The 21,156-nt window shown below is 38.5% G+C and overlaps 1 protein-coding gene across 2 annotated transcripts in view; it reads left to right on the top strand.

Annotated features, from left to right (window-relative positions):
- Window positions 1–21,156, top strand: part of LOC140493761 (coiled-coil domain-containing protein 73-like) — a 44,329-nt gene that overhangs the window by 4,488 nt on the left and 18,685 nt on the right. For both annotated transcript variants that reach the window (XM_072592613.1, XM_072592614.1), the window contains 3 exons: window positions 5,375–5,503; window positions 6,908–6,967; window positions 13,494–13,598. In XM_072592613.1, the coding sequence (XP_072448714.1) occupies window positions 5,375–5,503; window positions 6,908–6,967; window positions 13,494–13,598 (294 nt within the window). The remainder of the gene's footprint in view (window positions 1–5,374; window positions 5,504–6,907; window positions 6,968–13,493; window positions 13,599–21,156) is intronic.

Raw genomic sequence — 21,156 nt, 5'->3', positions numbered from 1 at the left:
TGGTGGATACATTGTTGATAAGCAAGGGGGTGTAAGGTTGTCGGTGTAGGCAGGGATGTGGAGTTCAGGTTACAATTGGATCAGCAATGATCTTACTAAATGGCAGAGAAGGCTTTTTGGAAGGGGGGGGAGGAATCTGCTCCTAACTCGTATATTTGTATGAAAGTTTGTTTTTAAATGTAGCTAAACATTAGTATTTTATGTTGTGAGACACCAGTAACAATGGGAAATAGTGAAATTTTTGTTCTGGGCTTTATAATTACCCTACTGGTCAATATTCATACATCATAATTATTCTTTATTAGATTGTATTTTATAGTTATGTCTGTTCACATTGATTTATTAAGATTATTATAAAATTCTGTTATGCTATTTGGTGATCTTCAGAGATTTATATGGATATGTGAATCTATCAGTGATAGAATCTAAATAGTTAGCTGGCAATTTGCTATAATTATAGTAATATTTTTGAGAGATTTAACAGCTATTAAATGATTCTGTCACGTTTTTAAAAATACTGATTTATACTCTTTGCTTAATAGTAGTATTTAGGTTTGATCGTTAACTCTAAATGGTGTTCACTTAAAAGCCTAGAAATTACAGTTGGTGATATTAGTAGATAAAACCCTAATGCGTTCATATAAAATTGCTTTTGCTGCTATTCTAGTGGAGGCTTCAACCAATTTTAAATAAGCAATAAAATTGCCTTCTTTAAAATCATAAACAAAGGAGATATCAAACAAAGCCTAATAAATTCAAAATGACAAAACTTCACAAATAGAGCATGTTTTTAACAGTTGGAGAGAAGGGTTACTAATTTTTGACTGCTTATACATTTGAGTTGGGCTCCATTCTGATCAGACCCTGTAATGTAGTTGCACTGAACGTATCCTTACGTTCTACATTAAAGAACATCTCGATTTTAAAACTGTCATCTTTGATTTTGAATCTCTCTCTAACCTTGGTATTCTCTCTGTCTCTCTGTCTGTCTGTCTGTCTGTCTCTCTCTCTCTCTCTCTCTCTGTTTCTCTCTCCCTGGCACTGTGAGATAGCAGTGCCACCCATATTTGGCACTGAGATCAAATTGTACTCATGGCTGGAATCTTTCTGATCCTCTGAGGTGGAAGAAATGCTGGGCAGGGAAACAATTGTGAGAGAGACCAAAATTTCGACTTCCCAACTTTGGAATAAACTTTAGGAAATAAATTCTCCAACATTAAAAAGGGGGTTGATTTTCCTGACTTGGGAAGCATACCTGCATATATTGCTTTTCAATGAAGCCAAATTTATCCAAATTAAGTATCCCATCTTAAACAAGTTCTACCAAATTGAGACGTGTGTGCATTCAGAATGCTGACTATATATTTTTATTGTAAAAGTGTATTCTCTTCATACTGTAGTACTTTTATACACAGGTACTAAAGCAATTCTTTATAGTCCTTGCACATAAAGGAATGCAAACATTGTTATTTTACACTCTCTACAGTTACAAAACCAAAAGCATTTCCTACTCATGCAGGACCATATTATATGTATTCTGAGGCAAGGAGAGGGTCTAATAACTGAAAGAGCTTAGATGATGGTCTGTCTCCACTGCACCTTGACTGCAGTTGCCCCAAGCTTTAGTGCATCCCTCAGTTTGTAGTCCTGGAGCTTGGAATGCCCCAGTCTGCAACACACAGTCAAGGTCAACTGAAAGACTAACATATTTTAGGCAGACCAAAGTGTCTTTCACCAAATTGATGGTCTTCCATGCGCAATATTTGTCTTGATGTGCATTCCGGGGAACAGATGGTAGAGGACAGAGTTCCAAGTCACAAAACTACCAGGGACAAATCTCAACAAAAACCACTGCGTCTCTCTCCAGCCCTTCTTTGCAAAGGCACATTCCAGAAGAAGATGTGTGACAGTCTTTTCCTGCAGCTGCTTCAAGAGCAGTGTATGCTGGCAGAGAGTGTAGATCTCACAGGTTGTGCCCTTCTCACCACCAGCCAAGGTATGACATGATGCTTGTTGGAAAGTTCTGTCAAAGAGGCATTTTGCTAAAAGTATCAGCCTCTCCTTTCCCTCACAGTCTCAAGGATGATATGTGCTGACTACTGCCTGATGGACTTGTGACCAAAGGTGTTTTTCTTTGCAAATTTTTCTCACAATAGACAGGTGTTATGAAACAGTCCAACTATTTGATGTTCCATGGTAATTTCTGTTTCTTTGAGTGAACCACTAGCTACCTGGTGATATGGTGAGTAAGGGATGGGGTTGGGGGAAATGGGATGGTAGGTTTGTCATGGCGAGGCAAGTTGATAATAGTTGTGTTCCTGCCTTGCTGAACAGAAGCTGGCTGTCATGTCTGGATGGTGCATTCACACCCAGATAATAAGTAATGAATCCTTGCACATAAATATTTAACTGCACGAAGTTGTCCTCTGCTTATCCAGAAGATAGGTCTTACCATGTTTGGGGTGCTGAATGACTAGAATGTCGGGAGGACAGATGCGAGGAAGAGCTTTGCAGGGGCACAAAACAGCAGGTTTGGAAGCCAAACCTCAAAGAAATGATTATATGAAACAGTACATTGCATTCACAGCTCTCCTGAAGCTGACAATTCTATGGCACAGATAAATTTGCCCTTCTCTCCATTGTGCAGCTGAGGAGAAATCATCTCGGGGAGGAGAAAGTGAGGACTGCAAATGCATCTTCACCCTGATGAAGGGCTTATGCTTGAAATGTTGATGCTTCTGGTCCTTGGATGCTGCCTGACTGGCTGTGCTTTTCCAGGAACAATCTCGGAAAGATGCAGAAACAGCAACATCAAGCGCAGAAAACTGAGCAGACTGCAGAGACACAAGATCCAAATAATCACGTGTCAAGGCAGTGATCAGACTTGGGCCAGAAATAGAATCTACAGGAGATGCTACAGCCACATTCAACTGACAGATAATGCAGAAAGTACCTTAAGCTGTGTCCTACATATGCTAGTTACTGGACTAGCACCCGTGATTGCAAAGACTGGAAATAGTCTCATGCTGGTTGCCTTGATGGTCAATGTGGCCCTGAACTTGCTTACAAGTAGCTTATACTCGAGATCTACTGAAACCTTTGTGGAATCTCCCAGTCAGTGACTCACAAGTACACATCATGGGTAACTGATGCTCTATTTTGAAAATTTCAGGAATTTGCAAGGTTTTCTTGGATGGTCCTCTTGAATGCCGAGAGCCAGACAGCCATGGCAGTTGGGTTTGCTGCTATAGCAGGTTTTCCACAGATGAGGTGCAACCGATTTAATCTGATTTGAAATCAGAGCACCCTGGAAGCAACCAGCTGTTTGTCAAAAGAACTTAACGTAAAGGTCATCAGTGAATTCTATCCCTAAACCTCTGTACCCTTCCCCCTTTAAAATACAGTCTTACAAAATGAAGAAGTATCAGATGGTTACTACTACTAATAAAATGCTGAGCAGAACAGAAATTTTATAAAAATAATTTCAAGATTAATATTATGTATCTTCTGTAAGCATTCTGTGTGACTACTACTTTTACGAAGAAAAAATATTCTAATCTAAAAAGCTACTGCATGAGCATGTGTGTGTGATGAGAGGATACTGACATTTATTTGGGAGATTTTATCTGTAGATGTAGTTCTCCCAAATATAAATGTGAGTTTTAAAATCACAGTCTACTTTCAATGTAGTATTTTGGAATCTGTAAGCTAGCATTTAAAAAAAAATAGCTGCAATCATATTGTCATGATGTGGCTGTACAAGACATTTTTGAGACCACTTTTAGAATTCTGATACTCCTCTAAAGAAAGGATGTTGTTAATCTTGAGAGGGTGCAGAAAATGTTCAGATGGATGTTGCCAAGACCAGAGAGTTTGAGTTATATAGGGAGAGTCTGAATAGGCCAGGGCTGTTTTCCCTGGAGTATCAGAGGCTGAGGGCTGACTGTATAGAGGTTTATAAAATCCACCCTATTCCTTAGGGTGGTGAAGTCCAAAAGTTGAAGGCATTGGTTTAAGATGAGAGGGAAAGATTTAAAACTGATCTAAGAGGCAACATTTTCATACAGAAGGTGGTCCGGGTGTGGAATGAGCTGCCAGAGGAAGTGGTGGAGGCTGGTATATTTACAACATTTAAAATGCTCTGGATGGGTATATAAATAGGAAGAGTTTAGAGAGATATGGGACTAGATCAGATTGGGATGTCTGGTCAGCATGGACGAATTGGACTGAAGAGTCTGTTTCTGTGCTGCATGACATTTCTGCTCTGACATTGATTACTCATCAATAGTGACATCCAGACGACCCATTATCTTCCACGTGCAGTTGTAATTAGTATCCTCTCAGAAGAATAATAGAAAAATCCTTCACTTTGACTCTGTATGTTCTGATTTCCTGTTTATTCCCTTGAGAAAGATTCAGATGTATTATTTAGGTAAAACAAATGAGATTTAGAACATTTTGTTTAAAATGTGAGAACACTGTGAAATGCACAGTCCCCACAGAGGGTGCTGTTGTACAGGTGTCCATTTTAATTTTTGTTACAGAGAAAAGGTGGACAAATTGAGATAGGATACAAACTGACATGATCTCAAAATGCTCAAAGACCTGAATAATCACTTCAGGTTTCTAATTCCTGTACTTGCAGTGTTGCCTGCTGAATTCATGTAAATTAATTGGAAGTTTTATTAATGTTTCTATGTGTATATTTTATATATGTAGACTATAATTGTAAGATTTAGATATAAAACTACTACAATGCATGTGCAATTACCATGTAAAATTAAACCTGCTGGAACCATTAATTGATTTAGTCCAGAGCAGTTCAACAATTGTGATATGATAGATGGAATTCCAGTTTTTCAGACAACAGTTAAACAGACCAAACATTTGCCAGATAATAGTATTACTGTGCTGAATGCTTAGATCAATATGATGGCATCGTCAAGAATCCTTGATACTATCGGAGAGCCACATTCATAACCTCTGCCGTTTGCCTGAGTAAATGTCAATGCGCTCAAGGAGCGAAGGATATAAAGCAGACTACCCTGTACCAGAAAGGGAGGGGGTGGGGGAGAAAAGGGCAGAATATTTATGACTTGAAGTACCATGAATTGCCATTAATTGAGATCAAAGCGCACAGCTTTTATATTTTACACCCATCAGTTCAAACAGTGGAGTAAATTAATGAGTTAAATATATACCATTCTTGTGCAACTAAAAGTGAAGCTGTTGAAAGGCTTTGGCTTGTAATGGTCAGCTGCCACGGTTTGCAGTTTTGACATTGCAGAGTTATTTAGATTTTTATTTGAAGAAATGGCAATTTCAAAGTGAATGATATTTAAACGACCTAATGTACACTTTTGTCTCTGTTCAGGAACTGGAGAAAGTAACTGCAAATTTGATAAGATCCAAAATCACTTCTCAGTGCAAACTGGGAGAAGAAAACATCCATGTTACAGAACAGCAACAGCAGCTAGAAGAACTGAAGAAGAAACTGCAGATGGTGTCATATAAATTTAAAATTCAGTCATCATTTATTCCTAAATTGGAATTAAGCAGATACAAATGCACATTATTTCACAATGACTTTCTTCTTAGTATTTGTTAATGTAGAATCATAGAATTCCTACAGTGTGGAAGGAGGCCATTTGGCCCATCAAGTCCACACTGCCTTTCTGAAGAGCATCCTACTCAGACCCACCCCCCTCCCCTATTCCTGTAACCCTGCATTTCCCATGGCTAATCCATCTAGCCTGTGAATCCCTGGACAAACCCTGAGCAATTTAGCATGGCCCATTCATTTAACCTGCACACCTTCTGTGTGGAAGGAAGCTGGAGCACCCGGAAGAAACCCACACAGACACTGGAAGAATGTGCAAACTCCACACAGATAGTCACCGAGGGTGGATTTGAACCCGGGGTCCCTGAGGCTAATCACTGAGCCACTGTGAACAGATTATAAAAATTATTAGCAAAATCTTTCAATGTGGAATAATATAAACCAAGTGATATTAAATTTCTTATTTTACATTAATGAAAAATAAATTCAGGAGTGAAGTCAGTTGATTTGCTATCACTCATCCCATACTATCACAAAATCAAAGTTATACTTAGTAAGTTACACTTAGGAAAATTAATTTCTCCATATTCTAATGTTAACTTTCTGTACATTTAAGTGATGTTGTGCTGGGGAAATATTAATGCATAATATTGCTAAAAAGGAAAGTGAAAATAATGTTTCAGAATTGTCTTCAGCTCCATGTTTTAAAGTGCTGTTTATGTACTTACAGCATTTTGAAATAACTACTATGGCAAAAAGAAGTAATGAACTATTTTGATCTTGATCCTGCAAGGTCCTTCTGAAGCCACAAGAACAGGAACGTGGAATGTGAAGGTTATCAAGAGGAGTATTATAAAACTCCTAGTGGTTGACTGATTGAAGACGAGGGTTCTATATACTTCCCAGTTGCTCATGCTAACCTGGGTGGAATAGGCAAATGACTTGGTGATGCTATATAGGTGGACCAAGATACATATATTTGTAATGCTGAACAAAGTAACCTGTTCTTCTATGAGTTCTCGATGCATCCCTACCTCAAAGGGAGGGCAGTTTCTTAGACCTACTTGGAATCTTGTGATTTTAGATGACTTTATTTTCACATCCTCTTGGTGAAATTATGCTTGGCTTCCATTTTTTAAGTTATATCTAAGATTAGGAAGATCAGTCCATATCTTGTTGCTTTGTGATGAACTTCTTCACATCTTTGCCTCAAACATGTTAAAATATTAATTTTCTACTTAGGTTTGATATGATGACTTTAATTTCCTAATTACAACATAGGTGCAGTTATATGCAGTTTTGTGAATGATTGTGTAATATTTTTGTTCTTGTGTTTTATTTTTAAAGAAAACAGAATTAAACAAGAGGATATCTAGAGATGTACTGACTTTTCAAGAAGGAAAAAAGGTTGGCTTAAAATAATTTAATACTTCCCCTATAAGCTGAAATGTCCATATAAATGGACTGAAATCTTCACTTTTTTTCCATTTTTAAGCCTGTTATGGTTCATAGAATATTTCCTTGTCTGCCCATTTATTTCAGTTTCCAACTCATTTGTTGATCCCTCGTTTTGACAAAATGTGTTATTTTATTGACAACATTCCTAATTGTTGCAACAAATAAAAACAAAGGAATAAGCATTTCTAAAATGCTACAGCCAGAGTTATTTGGAAGTGACACCTGCGTAGCTGGATGTACAGTTTAAATGGTGCAAGATACTGCAGTATTATATGCAGATAACGACTTTGGGGGATAGGGTTGGGAATAAACAGTTAATTGAGAGTGGTAGAGAGGCCTGAGAGACCTTGGTTGTGCATGTTCACAGAATCTGAAAGTGGTAGGACAGGTGGCTAAGATAGTAAAGAAGGCCTATGTGATATTTTCCTTCATTGGACAAGGTGTTGAATACAAGAACAATGATGTAATGCTATATAGGACACTATAGTTAGGGGCTATAGAATTTTCTGTACAGTTCTGCTTACTATTATAGGAAGGACATAAATGCTTCAGTGACAATACAGATTAGAGTTACAAGAAATTACTAGGACTCAAAATTTGCAGACATGAGGGAAAACTAATTAGGCTCAGTTTTTATCCCCTAGGAAAGAGAAGACTGATGGATAGTTTAATTGATCAGTACAAAATGATCAAGGCTAGGGTGGACAGGAAAGACTTATTTCCACAAGTAGAGTGGTCACTTACCAGGTGGCACAGATTTAAGGTGATTGATTGAAAGATTATGACAGAAGGACAGGAAGAAAAACCTTTTCATCCAGATGGTGGATGATTTCTGAAATCCATTGTTCATTTTTTGGTGGTTAGGGTGGTAAACCTCAACTTATTTAAACTGTACCTGGATTTGCATATGAGCTGTTACGGATGGTGCTTAAAAGGTGGATTAGAATGGGCAGCTAGTTTCAACATAAACCAATGCAAACATGATGGGTTGAGTAGCCTCTTCCTATGCTGAAGCTTGTCTATATCTTTTTGTAATTTGCTTCCTCATTCAAAATTTAAAGGCTCTCAGTACTTCTGTGTTGCCTTGGCATTTAATGCAGACATGAAGCAGCTTGCTATGATTGTCGGCAGTGATCATACAAGGTTGTGGACATGTTGATATTCAATCCCATGCTACACCACGTACAGGATGTGCCGGCAGCTTACTCTATTTGTACGTCAGCCAAATGACTGTGTCAAGGTCTGATGGGAATAATCCTTAACCAAATCGTGAAGGACTGTCATCAGACAGGGGATCCCAGTCTGTCAGAGGTATCTGTTTGATCTCTGTCTAGAGATTTGGAATGATAGGCAGTCGACTTGGGGTGGTCAGGTTCAGGGATTCATTACAGACTGGCGAGTGGGCCATGGTGAGTGCTGCAGTACAAGCAGTCTGAGCATTGGTGTAAGTCAGTCAGCGAGATGAACAGAGAACAGTCAATTGTCTGGTCAATCATCCAGATTGGTCAGAGGCTTTGACCACGCTTCATTCTGGGGTCTGCTCACAAGACGTTAACAGGGGCACCTGCGGTGGTAGGAAAACTGGGAAAATTGATTGTGAATTAAACCTGAGTTACCAGGAAACCCTCTTGAACACAGTCTCTGATTCTCTTGAATGTAATTCTCTGATTATCTTGTTATGTCTCACTTAAGTCACCTCTCAGCCGCCTTCTCGCTAACAAAAACAGCCTCAAGTCCTTCAGCTTTTCCTCATAAGACCTTTCCTCCATACCAGGCAACATCCTTGTAAATCTCCTCTGAACCCTCTTCAAAGCTTCCACATCCTGATAATGTGGTGACCAGAAATGTATGCAATACTCCAAGTGTGGCCACACCAGAGTTTTGTGACCTCATGGCTCCGAAACTCAATCCCTCTACCAATAAAAGCTAACACACTGTATGCCTTCTTAACAAAAACGTTACTTCTTTTAAAATTTGTACACACACCTTCACAGACACATGAAGAAAAACAAACCAAAACAAATAATGAGTTGAGGGAACAAAGTATAATAGTCAGAGGAATGTGGTTCTGAATTATCAGTCCAAAATCTCAAATTTAGACTTTTCCTGTCTTCAGTAATACCTCAATGTTATTTATACAGTGATGATCAGTCCTTAATTTACCATTTGCTTGATTGGATCTAGATGTCTTTTTTCTCCTGTGGGATTTGGTATTCTCTCCTTCAGCAACTGAAATATAGTATTTTCCTGTTCTTTTAACAAAGCATTGGAGAGGATAGTTTTGCAGAGCAGTGGAATATATATATATATATTAGAGAGAGAGAGAGAGAGAGGTATGAATGCTGCAAACTTAAGGGGGTTCTTCTGTCTTAAGTTTATATGTAAGTTTAACACAAACACTCAGTCTGGGTTAAATACCAACCAGTGGAGGCGTTTTACCATGCTGAGCTCTCGTGAAGCCATAACAACTGGTGCCAATTGAAAAGCCTGTCTCTGAGCAGAATTGTCCTGAACACAGTTAGCTGATTTCGACTTGTTTGGACTTTTCCCTCACTTCTCTGAACCGGCAACGTTGTATGTGCAATTCATAATGTGCTTTAGTAACTTGATTTTAAAACTGTAAATAGTTTCTTACACAGCTTCCTTGGGTTAAAGCAGTATTTTTCCCCAGTTCAAGCATAAAGTGGTCTTGACACAATAGAAGTAGAAAATTGCTGCAGCGACACCCAGAGAGGCAGGGTAAGTGTGTTTTTTCTGTCTGACCATACATCTCTATTTGTGAGCAATGTGAAGCCCTTCAAGGGCCATTCGACTTATCAACACTTTCACAGTACAGCTTGAAGATTTTTCTTTGTTATACAGCACAGCAAGACCCTTCTGTCCACCCATGCCGACCAAACTTAAGTAGGTTGCCTGCTTTTTGTAGTCAAAGTCGGGCACTACATGCAGAATACGATGAGGGAATGCCAGTCCTGGTTACAAGCAATCTTGACCATCTCATTACAGATTGATCATCGTCATCTCTGTGTAATAGAAGTAATCAAAGGTCATCTTAAAAGTTCACAATGTCTCATAGGCTGCACAAAGACACAGAGTTTAGTTGCACTCACCTTGAACTGTAGGGATGTGCCAACATGCTCTTGTATGCAATGGTGTCTTTCTTGGATGATGTGGGAATGGAGGAACAGCTCCATATAAAGAAGTCGCAGCTGAAGTGCAGTAGGCCTGGAGCATATTGTCCTCTCTACCATTTAATCCAGATGAACAAAGCATGTTTCCCCTACAAACTCAGATGTCCTGGGATACCGTCATAAAGTTATGCTATCTGCTTATTTGAAACTTGTGATCTGAAGACGAGCTGAACAACCTATCCCAGTGGCCATCAAGTTGACAACTGTATTTAAATGCAACTGGCTCTTCCAAGAATCCTCTGGGGTCCTGTGTGGGATGTCTCAATCCTCAACTCATAAATGTATCAAGCTGTTATCGATATAATTTGTTACGGGGAATAATTTCATTTCCCCTGTGATCTTGAGGAGTAGGGCTGTTTGGGCAGTCGGCTTTGCCAACATGGTATCTTCTCCAAGTTACAGAGTGCTACAAACAGCACATATATTACATTGAGGGACCATATCATACTGCAACAGCCTTCACCAACAGAAATGGCTTCCATTCTATTAATGTATATGTCATCTGTGATGAATGGTAACAAATCTTTGAAGTACTCTGGAACCTGCCATGATGACTGTATCTTGTGATAGGGGTCCTGTTTTGTTTCACAGGCCAGATGTCCAATTGGAACGGTTACTGAGAGACGAGGGTTATCTTCTGCAATCATGGCTGATGATTATGCTGTGCAACTCTCAACTGAGGCAGAGTATAGATGTATTGCAGTCCATTCTTCCACTTGTGTCATTGTGGGCAATAAGATAGGCCTGCTGAGGATGAAATTCCTATGCTGGAATTGGTCTGGGGGCATTGTCTGGAGGATACTGTAGAGTGTGCCCCATAATCCTAACATGCTATGGTATGCAGAAATGGAGCAGGCAAAGAGAAGACCTGATGGATACTGAAGAGTTGAGCAGGAAAAACATCACTGTATCAGCATGATAGAGCAATGCAGCATCAGGTGTAACAAGCTAGGTAATATGTTTTGAAAGTTGGTTCCAATTGAGTTGGGTACAACTATCATTCTTTGACTCTTAACTTGTTATTGATATAAAAGCATGTAGTGCTTGTTTGTTCCCAGAGGCATTGATAACTTTTTTTGTTAGTTTTTGCCTTGCTTTTACCATTCAATAATCAGCAAGTCATGCTCCCACATTGAACAGTGGCAAGACATTATCCTATGCCGGGGTGAGGTAAAGGTTAGCAATCCCTTACACAGGGTGCTAACATAATGTGGCGCTAAGGATAGATAGCCTGTGTGGCTTGATTCGTATAACTACAGATACAATTTGCATTGTTCAGATAGGAAACAATGTAAAACAGCAACACATTTACGAATGTGAGTTTGTATTTACAATGAAGTATTATCCATGCCACTTATTTCCCTCAGAGAATTTTCTTTTTTATTGCTGTTACACAGTGTCTACTGTGAAAGGTAATTCCTGGTTGGCAGCACTTGACCTGGTGCACAACTGGGCTCTAAATATGGTTTAAAAAAAAACAAACAACTATGAATGCAGGAAACTGAAACAAATACAGAAATTGCTGGAGAAACTCAGCAAGTGTGGCTGCATCAGCGGAGAGGAAGCAGAGGCAATATTTGGGTCTACTGACCTTTCTTTCTGCGCAAAAAATAATTTTCATTTCATCTAGTTTATCTTAACTTTAGCATCAGTATTATATCTCCTGTTAACATTTTCTGTTTCACGGATCACAGCTCCTATTGTCTGTTCACAGAACAAATATCTTGCATCCTGGAACAATTCTAAAAAATCCACACTGCATCACTTCAAAAGCATTGGCATTCTTTCTTAAAGCGTGGTAAATGGAGCTAGTCAGAATGCACCATTTGAGTTTAACCAGTGAACTTATATAAGTTCACCATAACCTCATTGCTTTTATCTAGTCGTACACTGTTATACTTATGAAGGCAAAGCAGTTGTATCATATTTCTTTCCAACATGCCAACTTGTCCTGCCACCTTCAAGAATGTATGTCTGCGAAGCCCCCCCCCCCCCCCCACCCGCGTCTCTATTTTGTACCCACTTTAAAATTTTGCCATTTGGTTTATATTGTCTTTTCTCATATTCCTTCTTAATTAATGCCTATTAGAATGTTCAGAGAAAAGAAGAAAATTCTCCCAGTGTTGTGGCCAAAATTCCTCCATCATCTATCACTGCAAAAAAGTAAATGCATATTTCATCCCATTGTTATTTGTTTGGTTTTGATATTAGAATATGGCTACCATGTCTATTATACAAAATAGCTTTTGTATTCCAGAACAATTTTTGTCAAATGTTACTGTCAATACAAATCTTTCTTTGATACATGAAAGTGAAGTTTTACTGAAAGCAGTAAAGTTGTGGCTGACTTACCAGCATTAAGTTCAATTATTCTTTTCATTGTGTGAGTTGTGACACAAGTGGGAGTCCAGTTGTACCAGCATGGGAGCTGCCAGCAACAATCAGGTCAGGACAGCTCGGGAGAGTTGGATTAACTGAGATGTGGCAGCATCTTCTGCACCAGCCTTCGACTACTCCCCAGTCTACTCCCCTTGTCTTCTACCCCGACTCCGTTCCCCATACCAGTTCACTACTGCTTCTATTTAAATTTCAACATGTACTTCATTTTTTAAACTAACTTGCATATAACAACTGAGAGTAATAAACTGGCTGGGTAGAACTAAAGATTGAACAGTCCTTAGTTTTTTTTTCAATGTGGAATAACTTTCATAAACTACTTATAATAAGCAATACTTTCTACCAGTCTTGCGCAGGTATTTGTTCACATCTAATTTTTCATATATCCAGAAAACAGTTTAGAAGCAATATGAATCTCCTATTTTCAATTTTGTTGTGATTTTATCCCTGATTTAGGATTTCTTGCATTTAAGTTGTGTATGATCAATGTGTTTATTTTGTAACTTCTTAAACTATTGAGTTGTAATTTGAAATGTGGTCAGTAAAGGGGAGTCAGATAGTAATAGGCTAGTCTTCAGGATTCAGATAATGTTCAAATTGTTGCAGATAATAAAGATAGTTTGAATTCATGCATTTTATTGCTACCTTGAACAGTCTTCTATTTATCATTCTTTGCAGTAGCTTCCACCAAAGCATTAAGTGTTTGAAAATATTAGGCAATAGTGAATGTATTTATGGATCTAACAGTGAGTAAATATGAATAAAATGCAGGATACACAAATCCAAGATTGCTTGTTTCTAAAGAATTTTTGTTTTACTCTGGAATTCTTAGTTATATTTTTCAAAATATTTTATAAAATAACATTTAGAATTATTTGTTTCCATAGGAAGTATTGAAATTACTTAATCAAACTCAGCAGCTGCTTCAGCGTCAGGAACTGGCACTCGACAGAACTGAAAAAGAGTTAAAAGTTTATGGAGAGAAGCATCAGGTCAGAATGTTTATAGTGTGTTATTTCTATTGATACCACATGTTGTGAAGTTTTCCAACAGTGCTTTATGATTAATGGTCCATGGGTGTTGAACACGAGCTAGACTATTTTAAAATGTTTTGGTGCATCTCCAATTCGTCTCCTCCCTTTTTACAGTAATCAGTGCCACAGAGCATAATTTTGAGCTAAACCTATCTTCATCTGACTTATCACCTGTCTGGTCATTAATTTCAATCATTCAGTGCATAATTTGTTTCTTTGTATTCTTGTTTTTAAAAGACCACTAACACTTATAGTTTAATTAAACTATCATGCCCAGCATACCCATCATCTTCATATTAAGAGTAAATGATATTTACTTTTAAGTCCATTCATTTGAATGTGTGAATTGGGAATCAGGTTCAATCAGGCTGTCAGTAGACATTTGGTCAGGGTTGCTGGTGGGAGTTGGGTTGTGGCTACCAGTAGGAGTTTAGCTGAAACAAGGCTGTCAGCAAAAATTGCATCTATTTCTAAGCTTCCTTTCTATTATTCTCTATGTATACTTTCCTTATCTTTCTTAGGCTAATGGGCTGCACTGCTTATTTTGGATGTGGGGCGCTGATTGGTTATCAAGCAAGCAGGGTCTGCAATTTTGGCTATTTGAAGTAGAAAATAATGTGATGAAGAAAATAAATTTACTCTCTTAGAAGAAATGTTCTTTACATAGAATAGATTTATTTGTGTATTCAGTACTTGTGCAGGTTATTGATCAAGCTGATGGAGCTTCTCTGTTTGTGCCTCACAGTCAGTTATTAAATATACAGCAAATGTAGCAATGTTTAAAAGACCTAATAGCTGCAATGTTTGAGTGATATGCAAAGGATATAAAGTCAGATGGATCTGTAATAACAAATAGAAAAAAAAACTCTGGATCATTTAATATCTTGACTTCACATAACTATGGGTTAAACAGGATGAAATGAGTTCTGAAGAAAGGTCACTGGACTTGAAATGTTAACTCTGTTTTCTGTTCATGTGTTGCCAGATCTGCTGAATTTCTCCAGTAATTTCTGTTTGCTTCAGTAAGAAATGAACATCTGTTTTAGCAAAGCCATATGTCTAAATGAAACTTGAAAAATGATCTACTTGGAAAAGAAGGATTTAGGAAAGATCAGTGGAGTGGGACTAACTGTGGCTCGTTCAATGATGGGCACAGTAGGTAAATGGCCTCCTGTGCTATGAAATTTATGTTGGGTGATAAGAACTTAGGAATAGTATTAGACCATTTAGCCCCCCATAGTAGATCACCTTGATGTTATCAGTCACCAGCAATCTATCATTTTCTATCTTGCTTGTGCTCAATAAATGAGCTTCCACAATCCTCTGGATAAGGAATTCCGAAAACTCACCACCATCTGAAATTCACCCCCATCTCAGTCTTTTGGCTCTCTTTACTTTGAGATTATGTCTCCTGAAACTACCAAAGGGCAACATATTCATTCATCTGCCACACACTGCAAGAATTTTGTAAGTTTAAATTAAATCACCTGTCATTTCTCAAAGCATTTTTCTTGATTTCTCTTAATATGTCAATCCAGCCAATCTGTGAATTAGTTTGGTGAAAGTGAACCTCTGAACTCACTCTATGGCAAGTATATCCTTCTTAGATGAGGAGATCAAACTGTACACAATACTCCAGAGGCAGTCTTGCCAAGGCTTCATGGATTTGCTGCAAAATGTCTTTACTTTTGTACTTGAATCCCCTTGTAGTGAATGTCAGTGTACCATTTGCCTTCCTTATTGATTTGTTTGCCATATGAAAAGTAGTAGAAGACTCTGGGTCACAATGAGTTTAGAAGGATGAGGAGGGATCTGTTTGAAACTTAGAGAATATTGTGAGGCCTGGATAGAGTGGACAGCAAGAAGATGTTTCATTATTAGGAGAGACAAGCATCAGAGGGCACATTCTCAGAGTGAAGGGACTGTCCTTTGGAACTGAGCTACAGGTTGATGAGTCTGTGGAACTCATTTCACAGATCAGTGAGTGTATTTAAGACAGAGATGTGTTTTTTATGAGTAAGAGGATCAAAGGTTATGGGGAGAAGGTAGGAGAATGAGGTTGAGAATCATATCAGCCTTGATCAAATGACGGAGCGGATTTGATGGGCTGAATGGCCTAATTCTGTTTCTATATCTTATGATAATTACACCTCTATGGTAGCATTTAGTTACTTATAAACAAGGACATGCAGGTCCACAAGACTGACCATGGCAACCATGTGACTAATTTGGATGGCTAGCCAGGACTAATGACAGACAAGACACTTGATTGATATCTGTGAGCTTCCCGACAGACTTACCATTACTCCCTGGACTGGTTGTACTGGACCCACTGACTGCTGTAAATGGCTGACTGGTTGATTGATTGTATCTGAGCCCTGGATTGATATCAGACAATGCCCTTTGCTTACTTTACCAGCATCCCCTGACTGAATGCTGTTCCTCTTGACCTTACTGAGGATTACTTCCCTTAGATTTTAAGACTCAGCCACTCAGTTGAGGCACATGCAGCTTCTGGGAAAAAGTGTACGTGGAAGATGGATCTAGCAAGTTACCGTGCAGTGTGCCCACCCTCCTTGATTGATCACTGCTGACCACCTTGACAAGCTTCCTGTCTTTTTGCATGTAAGACTGCTGGCTCAGCTGGTAGGAGTAGTTTTGTGATGATGCTTTCATTAACTAATGAGGTCTTAATCTTCTTGAACTTTACATCCTCCGTATCAGATTGTGCCATTGATTGTTTGCCATTGTTGCCAAAGTGAAATGTTATTCCAGATTTTTTTTTGTTCACATGTTTAATGGGTAGGAATTTTAAGTGACTTGACAGTTCCCTTTGGCAGGTCCTCATTACACTTTTGACAGGCTTTCTTGACAGTTGATTCTGACAGGTCCATTTACAGTTCCAATGAGCATGACAGTTAATGAGTTTATCCATTTATTTTATGTACATTTACACCTTTTAGCAATTCCATATGGCACCTGATCTTACCCAAAGGTGGCCTAGGACCATGTCAAGAGGGTACGTTACGTCTCCAAAAGCTATCCAAAGAAATTTGCAAAGTTCAAAACTGCTTTCACTTTGCACACTTCAGGTCTCACTCTCCGAGGCTACCAAAATACAGCTTGATTTATTTCTGTCATGTACCGAGATACAGTGAAAAGTATTGTTTTGCGTGCTAACCAGACAAATCATACCTTACATAAGTACATCAGGGTAATAGAATATAATGCAGAATATAGTGTTGCAGGTACAGAGAAAGATCATCTCTAATATATGAGATGTCCATTTATAAGTTTGATAACAGTTGGGAAGAAGCTGTTCTTAAATCTGTTGCTCAATGGAAGAGGTTTGAAGAAAGTATAACTGGGAAAGAATGTATCTTTGATTATGTTGGCTGCTTTCCTGAGGCAGCAGGAAGTGTCGATGGAGTCAGTGGATGGAAGGCTGGTTCACAAATCCCTATAATTTCTTAGTCTTAGGTAGACCAGTTTCCATTACCAAGCTAGGATGCACCAAGTTAAGGTGCTTTCTATGGTGCATTCATAAAATTTGCTAAGAGTGACTGTGGACATGTCAAATTTGCTTAGCCTTCTGAGGAAGTTGGTGTACTTTCTTGACTGTGGTGGACCAGGATAGATTGTTGGTGCTATTTATTCTGAGGAACTTGAAGCTCTCGACCACCTCCACCTCAGCATCATTGATACACACAGAGGCATGCTCTCCACTCTGCTTCCTGAAGTTGATGACCAATTCCTTTGTTTTGCTGACATTGACAGAGAGATTATCTTCTTTACACCATGTCACTAAGTTGACCTGTACTCTGACTTGTCGTCGTTTGAGGTCCGACCCACTGCAATGGTGTCATCAGCAAATTTGTAAATGGAGTTAGAGCTGAATTTGGCCGCACATTCAGTGAGTGTATAAGGAGTATAATAAGGGGCTGAGGAGGGCACCGGTGTTGAGGATTATTTAGGTGGAGGTGTTGTCACTTATCCTTACTGATTCTGGTCTGTGGGTCAGGAAGTTGAGGATCAGTTGCAGAAGAAGAGCTGTAGGTCTCTGAGTTTGGAGATGAGTTTGATTGGAATTAAGGTGTTGCAGGCAGAGTTAAGTCAATAAATAGGAATCTTATATAGGTGTTCTTGTTGTCCAGATGTTTCAGGGATGCTTGTAGGGCCAGCGAACTAGTATCTGCCCTGGACCTATTATGATGGTAAATGAATTGTAGTGGATCAAAACAATTTGGAAGCTGGTGTTGATGTGTGCCATTACTAACCTCTCAAAGCACTTCATAATAATGGATGTCAGAGCAATTAGGTGGTAGTAATTAAGGCCTCGTTTTTCTTTGGCACCTGGTTAATAGTGGTCTTCTTGAAGCAGTTGGGAACCTGTGGGAGAGTGCTCGCCAAACTGGGAAGTTGATTTGCCGACGTTTCATCCCCTGTCTAGGTGACACCTTCAGTGCTTTGGAGCCTCCTGTGTAGTGCTGCTGTTCTGTGTCTTCCAGAATTTATTTGGCTCTGTCTCTGCTGATTCTGGTTACTGGTTCTGGTTGTTTGTTGTAGTGGCCAGTATATTGGGTCTAGGTTAATGTGATTGTTGATGGAGTCTGTGGCTGAGTGCCAAGCTTCTAGAAATTCTCTTGTGTGTGCTTGGGTGGTTGCTGTTGTAATTCACAACCTGGCTGGTGTGTCTGCTTTCCTGTATACTTTTTTGGTGCATTCTAGATTCTGTGTTCTTTGTAACATCACATCCAGGAATGGGAGTTGATTGTTTGTTTCCTCCTCTCTCGTAAATCTGATCCATGTATGGTGTAGATAATCTGGTGTGTGTTCTCAATTTCTGTTCTCTTAATGGTAACAAAAGTGTTGTCTATGTATCTGATCCAGAGTTTGAGTTGGATTTGTGTAAGGGCTGTTTGTTCCAATCTTTTCATAACTGCTTCTGCTATGAGCCCAGAAATGGATGAGCCCATAAGTGTTCCATTGATCTGTTCATATATTTGGTTGTTGAATGTGAAGCACAGATCTAGTAGTTTGGACATGCAATCCTTGTTGATAGGCTCCCCGTCATGTGTGTACTCCAAAGCACTGAAGAAGCACTAGACAGGGGACAAAACTTGTGCAAATTACCTTCCCAGCTCAGTGAACATACCCACAGCTATGATAACTGGCACCCAAGCTACAAATCTTTCCACAAACCTTGTAGTAAGGAGAGGTTAAAGATGTTTGCAAATACTCTCGCCAGCTGCTCCTCGCAGAATCTGAGTGTACAGCTGTGAACTCTGTCGAGGCTAATCGCTTTCCGTGGGTTCACTGTCATGAAGACTGATCTGATCTCTGCAGCAATGACTGTGGATACTAATGCAGCTGAGGCTGTTGGGGCAGATGACATCATTAGAATTACCTTTAAAATGAGCATAGAATGCATTAAACTCATTGGGTAAAGATGCATTGTTGTCAGTCACAAATGAGTAGAGGAAACTTCTGACTTAAGTAACCAGCTGCTTATGAGAAATGTGAATCACTATCATTCCTGCCCCCAGTATTTCATATTCATGTGTGAGACTTCTGATTTTGAGGTTCTCTGTTGAGTTGCATATCTTAACGTTCATTTTGAGTTGCAACTAATTCTAACTTGCCAATGAAGTCATTTATAGGAGCAGTTGATTTTAAATGTCCTGGTGTATCTCCTTTATCTTGCAACATTAATAATGATATGGAGGATCTGGTGTTGGACTGGGTTAAGTTAAAAATCACACAACTCCAGGTTATAGTCCAACAGGTTTATTTGGAAGCACTAGATTATAACCTGATGTTGTGTGATTTTTAACATTAGTGATGGAAGTAGTAGGATAACGGATGGGAAAATGGTGCAAGAAAGCAAAGGATATGCTAGTGTAAAGAAATGGCTCTCGAAACTTTATTGTGGTTTGGCTATCTCAATACAGACATGTCTTCTCAGATCGAAAGATTTGTCATAAAGACTTTATACAAGAACAAAATGAGTCATACAATTATTGGAAAAAATCCAGCTTTAAAGGGGACCACAATTTTCATCTCGTATAGGTTTTAGTAGTTCTTTGATGTGCAGCTGTGGGTTTTTTAACAAAACAAAGTAAAAATGTTTGTGTCTTGTAGATTAAAAGGAAAAAATAATTCAAATTGATATTTTTAATTGGAAACAGTGCTTTCTTTTTTATGGCATTTTTTTTGTGACATTACTTCAAAAATGAGTTGTAAGGGTATGTTTACATTCCTTTGTTGACTTGGTATTGATAATAGGTGGACTGATTGAGAGAAAGCATGATCACATTTATCTATACTTGCTCTCTGTGAAGTATCTGAAAGCAGTCACAATGCCAGTAGTTTTATCTGGCAGATTCTTTTGTGAAGAACTGAGAAGAAAATAAAGGACAGACCTTCCTTTCATGTCCTTATGATGTTTCAAAGTCACTATGGTGTAGTTATTATTATAATGGATAACATATACTATATGCAAAGCCACAGAAAATGTTGGAAATGCTCAGCAAATCTGAAAGCATTGCTGGAGAGCGAAATTAAACTAACATTTCAGGCCAATTACCTGTCATCAGTTTTACCAAACCTGTCCTCCGCTTTACCAAATCTGTCTTCATATACATGCTCCTCGTCCTTTAACCCACCATTGGCAACTACACATTCAGGCATTTAGGTCTTAAGCTCTACAATTCACCTCCAGGTCTGCCTGCTTCTCCAACTCTGTCTTTCCCTTCCTAACTCTTCCTGAGAATCTACCTCTTTCACTAAGCTTTTTGTCACTCCATAGAAAATATTCTTTGTCTTCTCTGTTGTTTTCTGACTTGTTACACTCGTGTGTGGAGTTTGTTTTCCTATATCAAAGTATGGATAGAGTTGCAAGTTTTGTGCTTTCATTTTTTTTGTACAAATGTGTAAACTTTCTCCTTTTGACAGTCTTTTGTGACCAGAATTTCTGTTAAAGATTTGATAAAGTTTCAGAAAAAAGTTTGAGGTAGTAAATATTCTACCTCGGTGAAAGATCAGGTATTAAGAATGAGTGGGGAAAAATCCACGAGGATACTACTCTGGAACTAGAAGTTATATACTTGAAGAATAGTGAGGATGTTATCATAAATTGTAACTGCACACCTAACTTGTAAATACTTATTTCCAATCCATGTTTAAAAAAAGTGGATATGATTAAAAAGTACAGTTTGCCATAATTTTCAATGTGTATAGTTCTAGTGAAGGCACTAGAGATGATTGGTTTAATAATCCTTAATTCACTATGAATTATAAAGTATCCTAACTTTTCAAAGTTTCAAATTAGTAAATGTACCTTGTTTTTCCCAAACAGGTAATGGAAAGAAAGAAAAATGTTTGATTTAAAGTTTCTTGAAAACTGTCACATAACACAAAATTGACTTCAGATTGTCCTTTTATCTGTAGGTTGGGAGGAATTCTCAAATCTGATTCATTTTCAATTATCTGCTCAATAGAATTCCATATTTTGGTT

This window comes from Chiloscyllium punctatum, chromosome 22 (genome assembly GCF_047496795.1).
Source record: "Chiloscyllium punctatum isolate Juve2018m chromosome 22, sChiPun1.3, whole genome shotgun sequence".
In the NCBI taxonomy this organism is placed as follows: Eukaryota; Metazoa; Chordata; class Chondrichthyes; order Orectolobiformes; family Hemiscylliidae; genus Chiloscyllium; species Chiloscyllium punctatum.
Note: the sequence above shows the minus strand (reverse complement) of the source record. Positions and strands in the feature narration are given on the sequence as shown.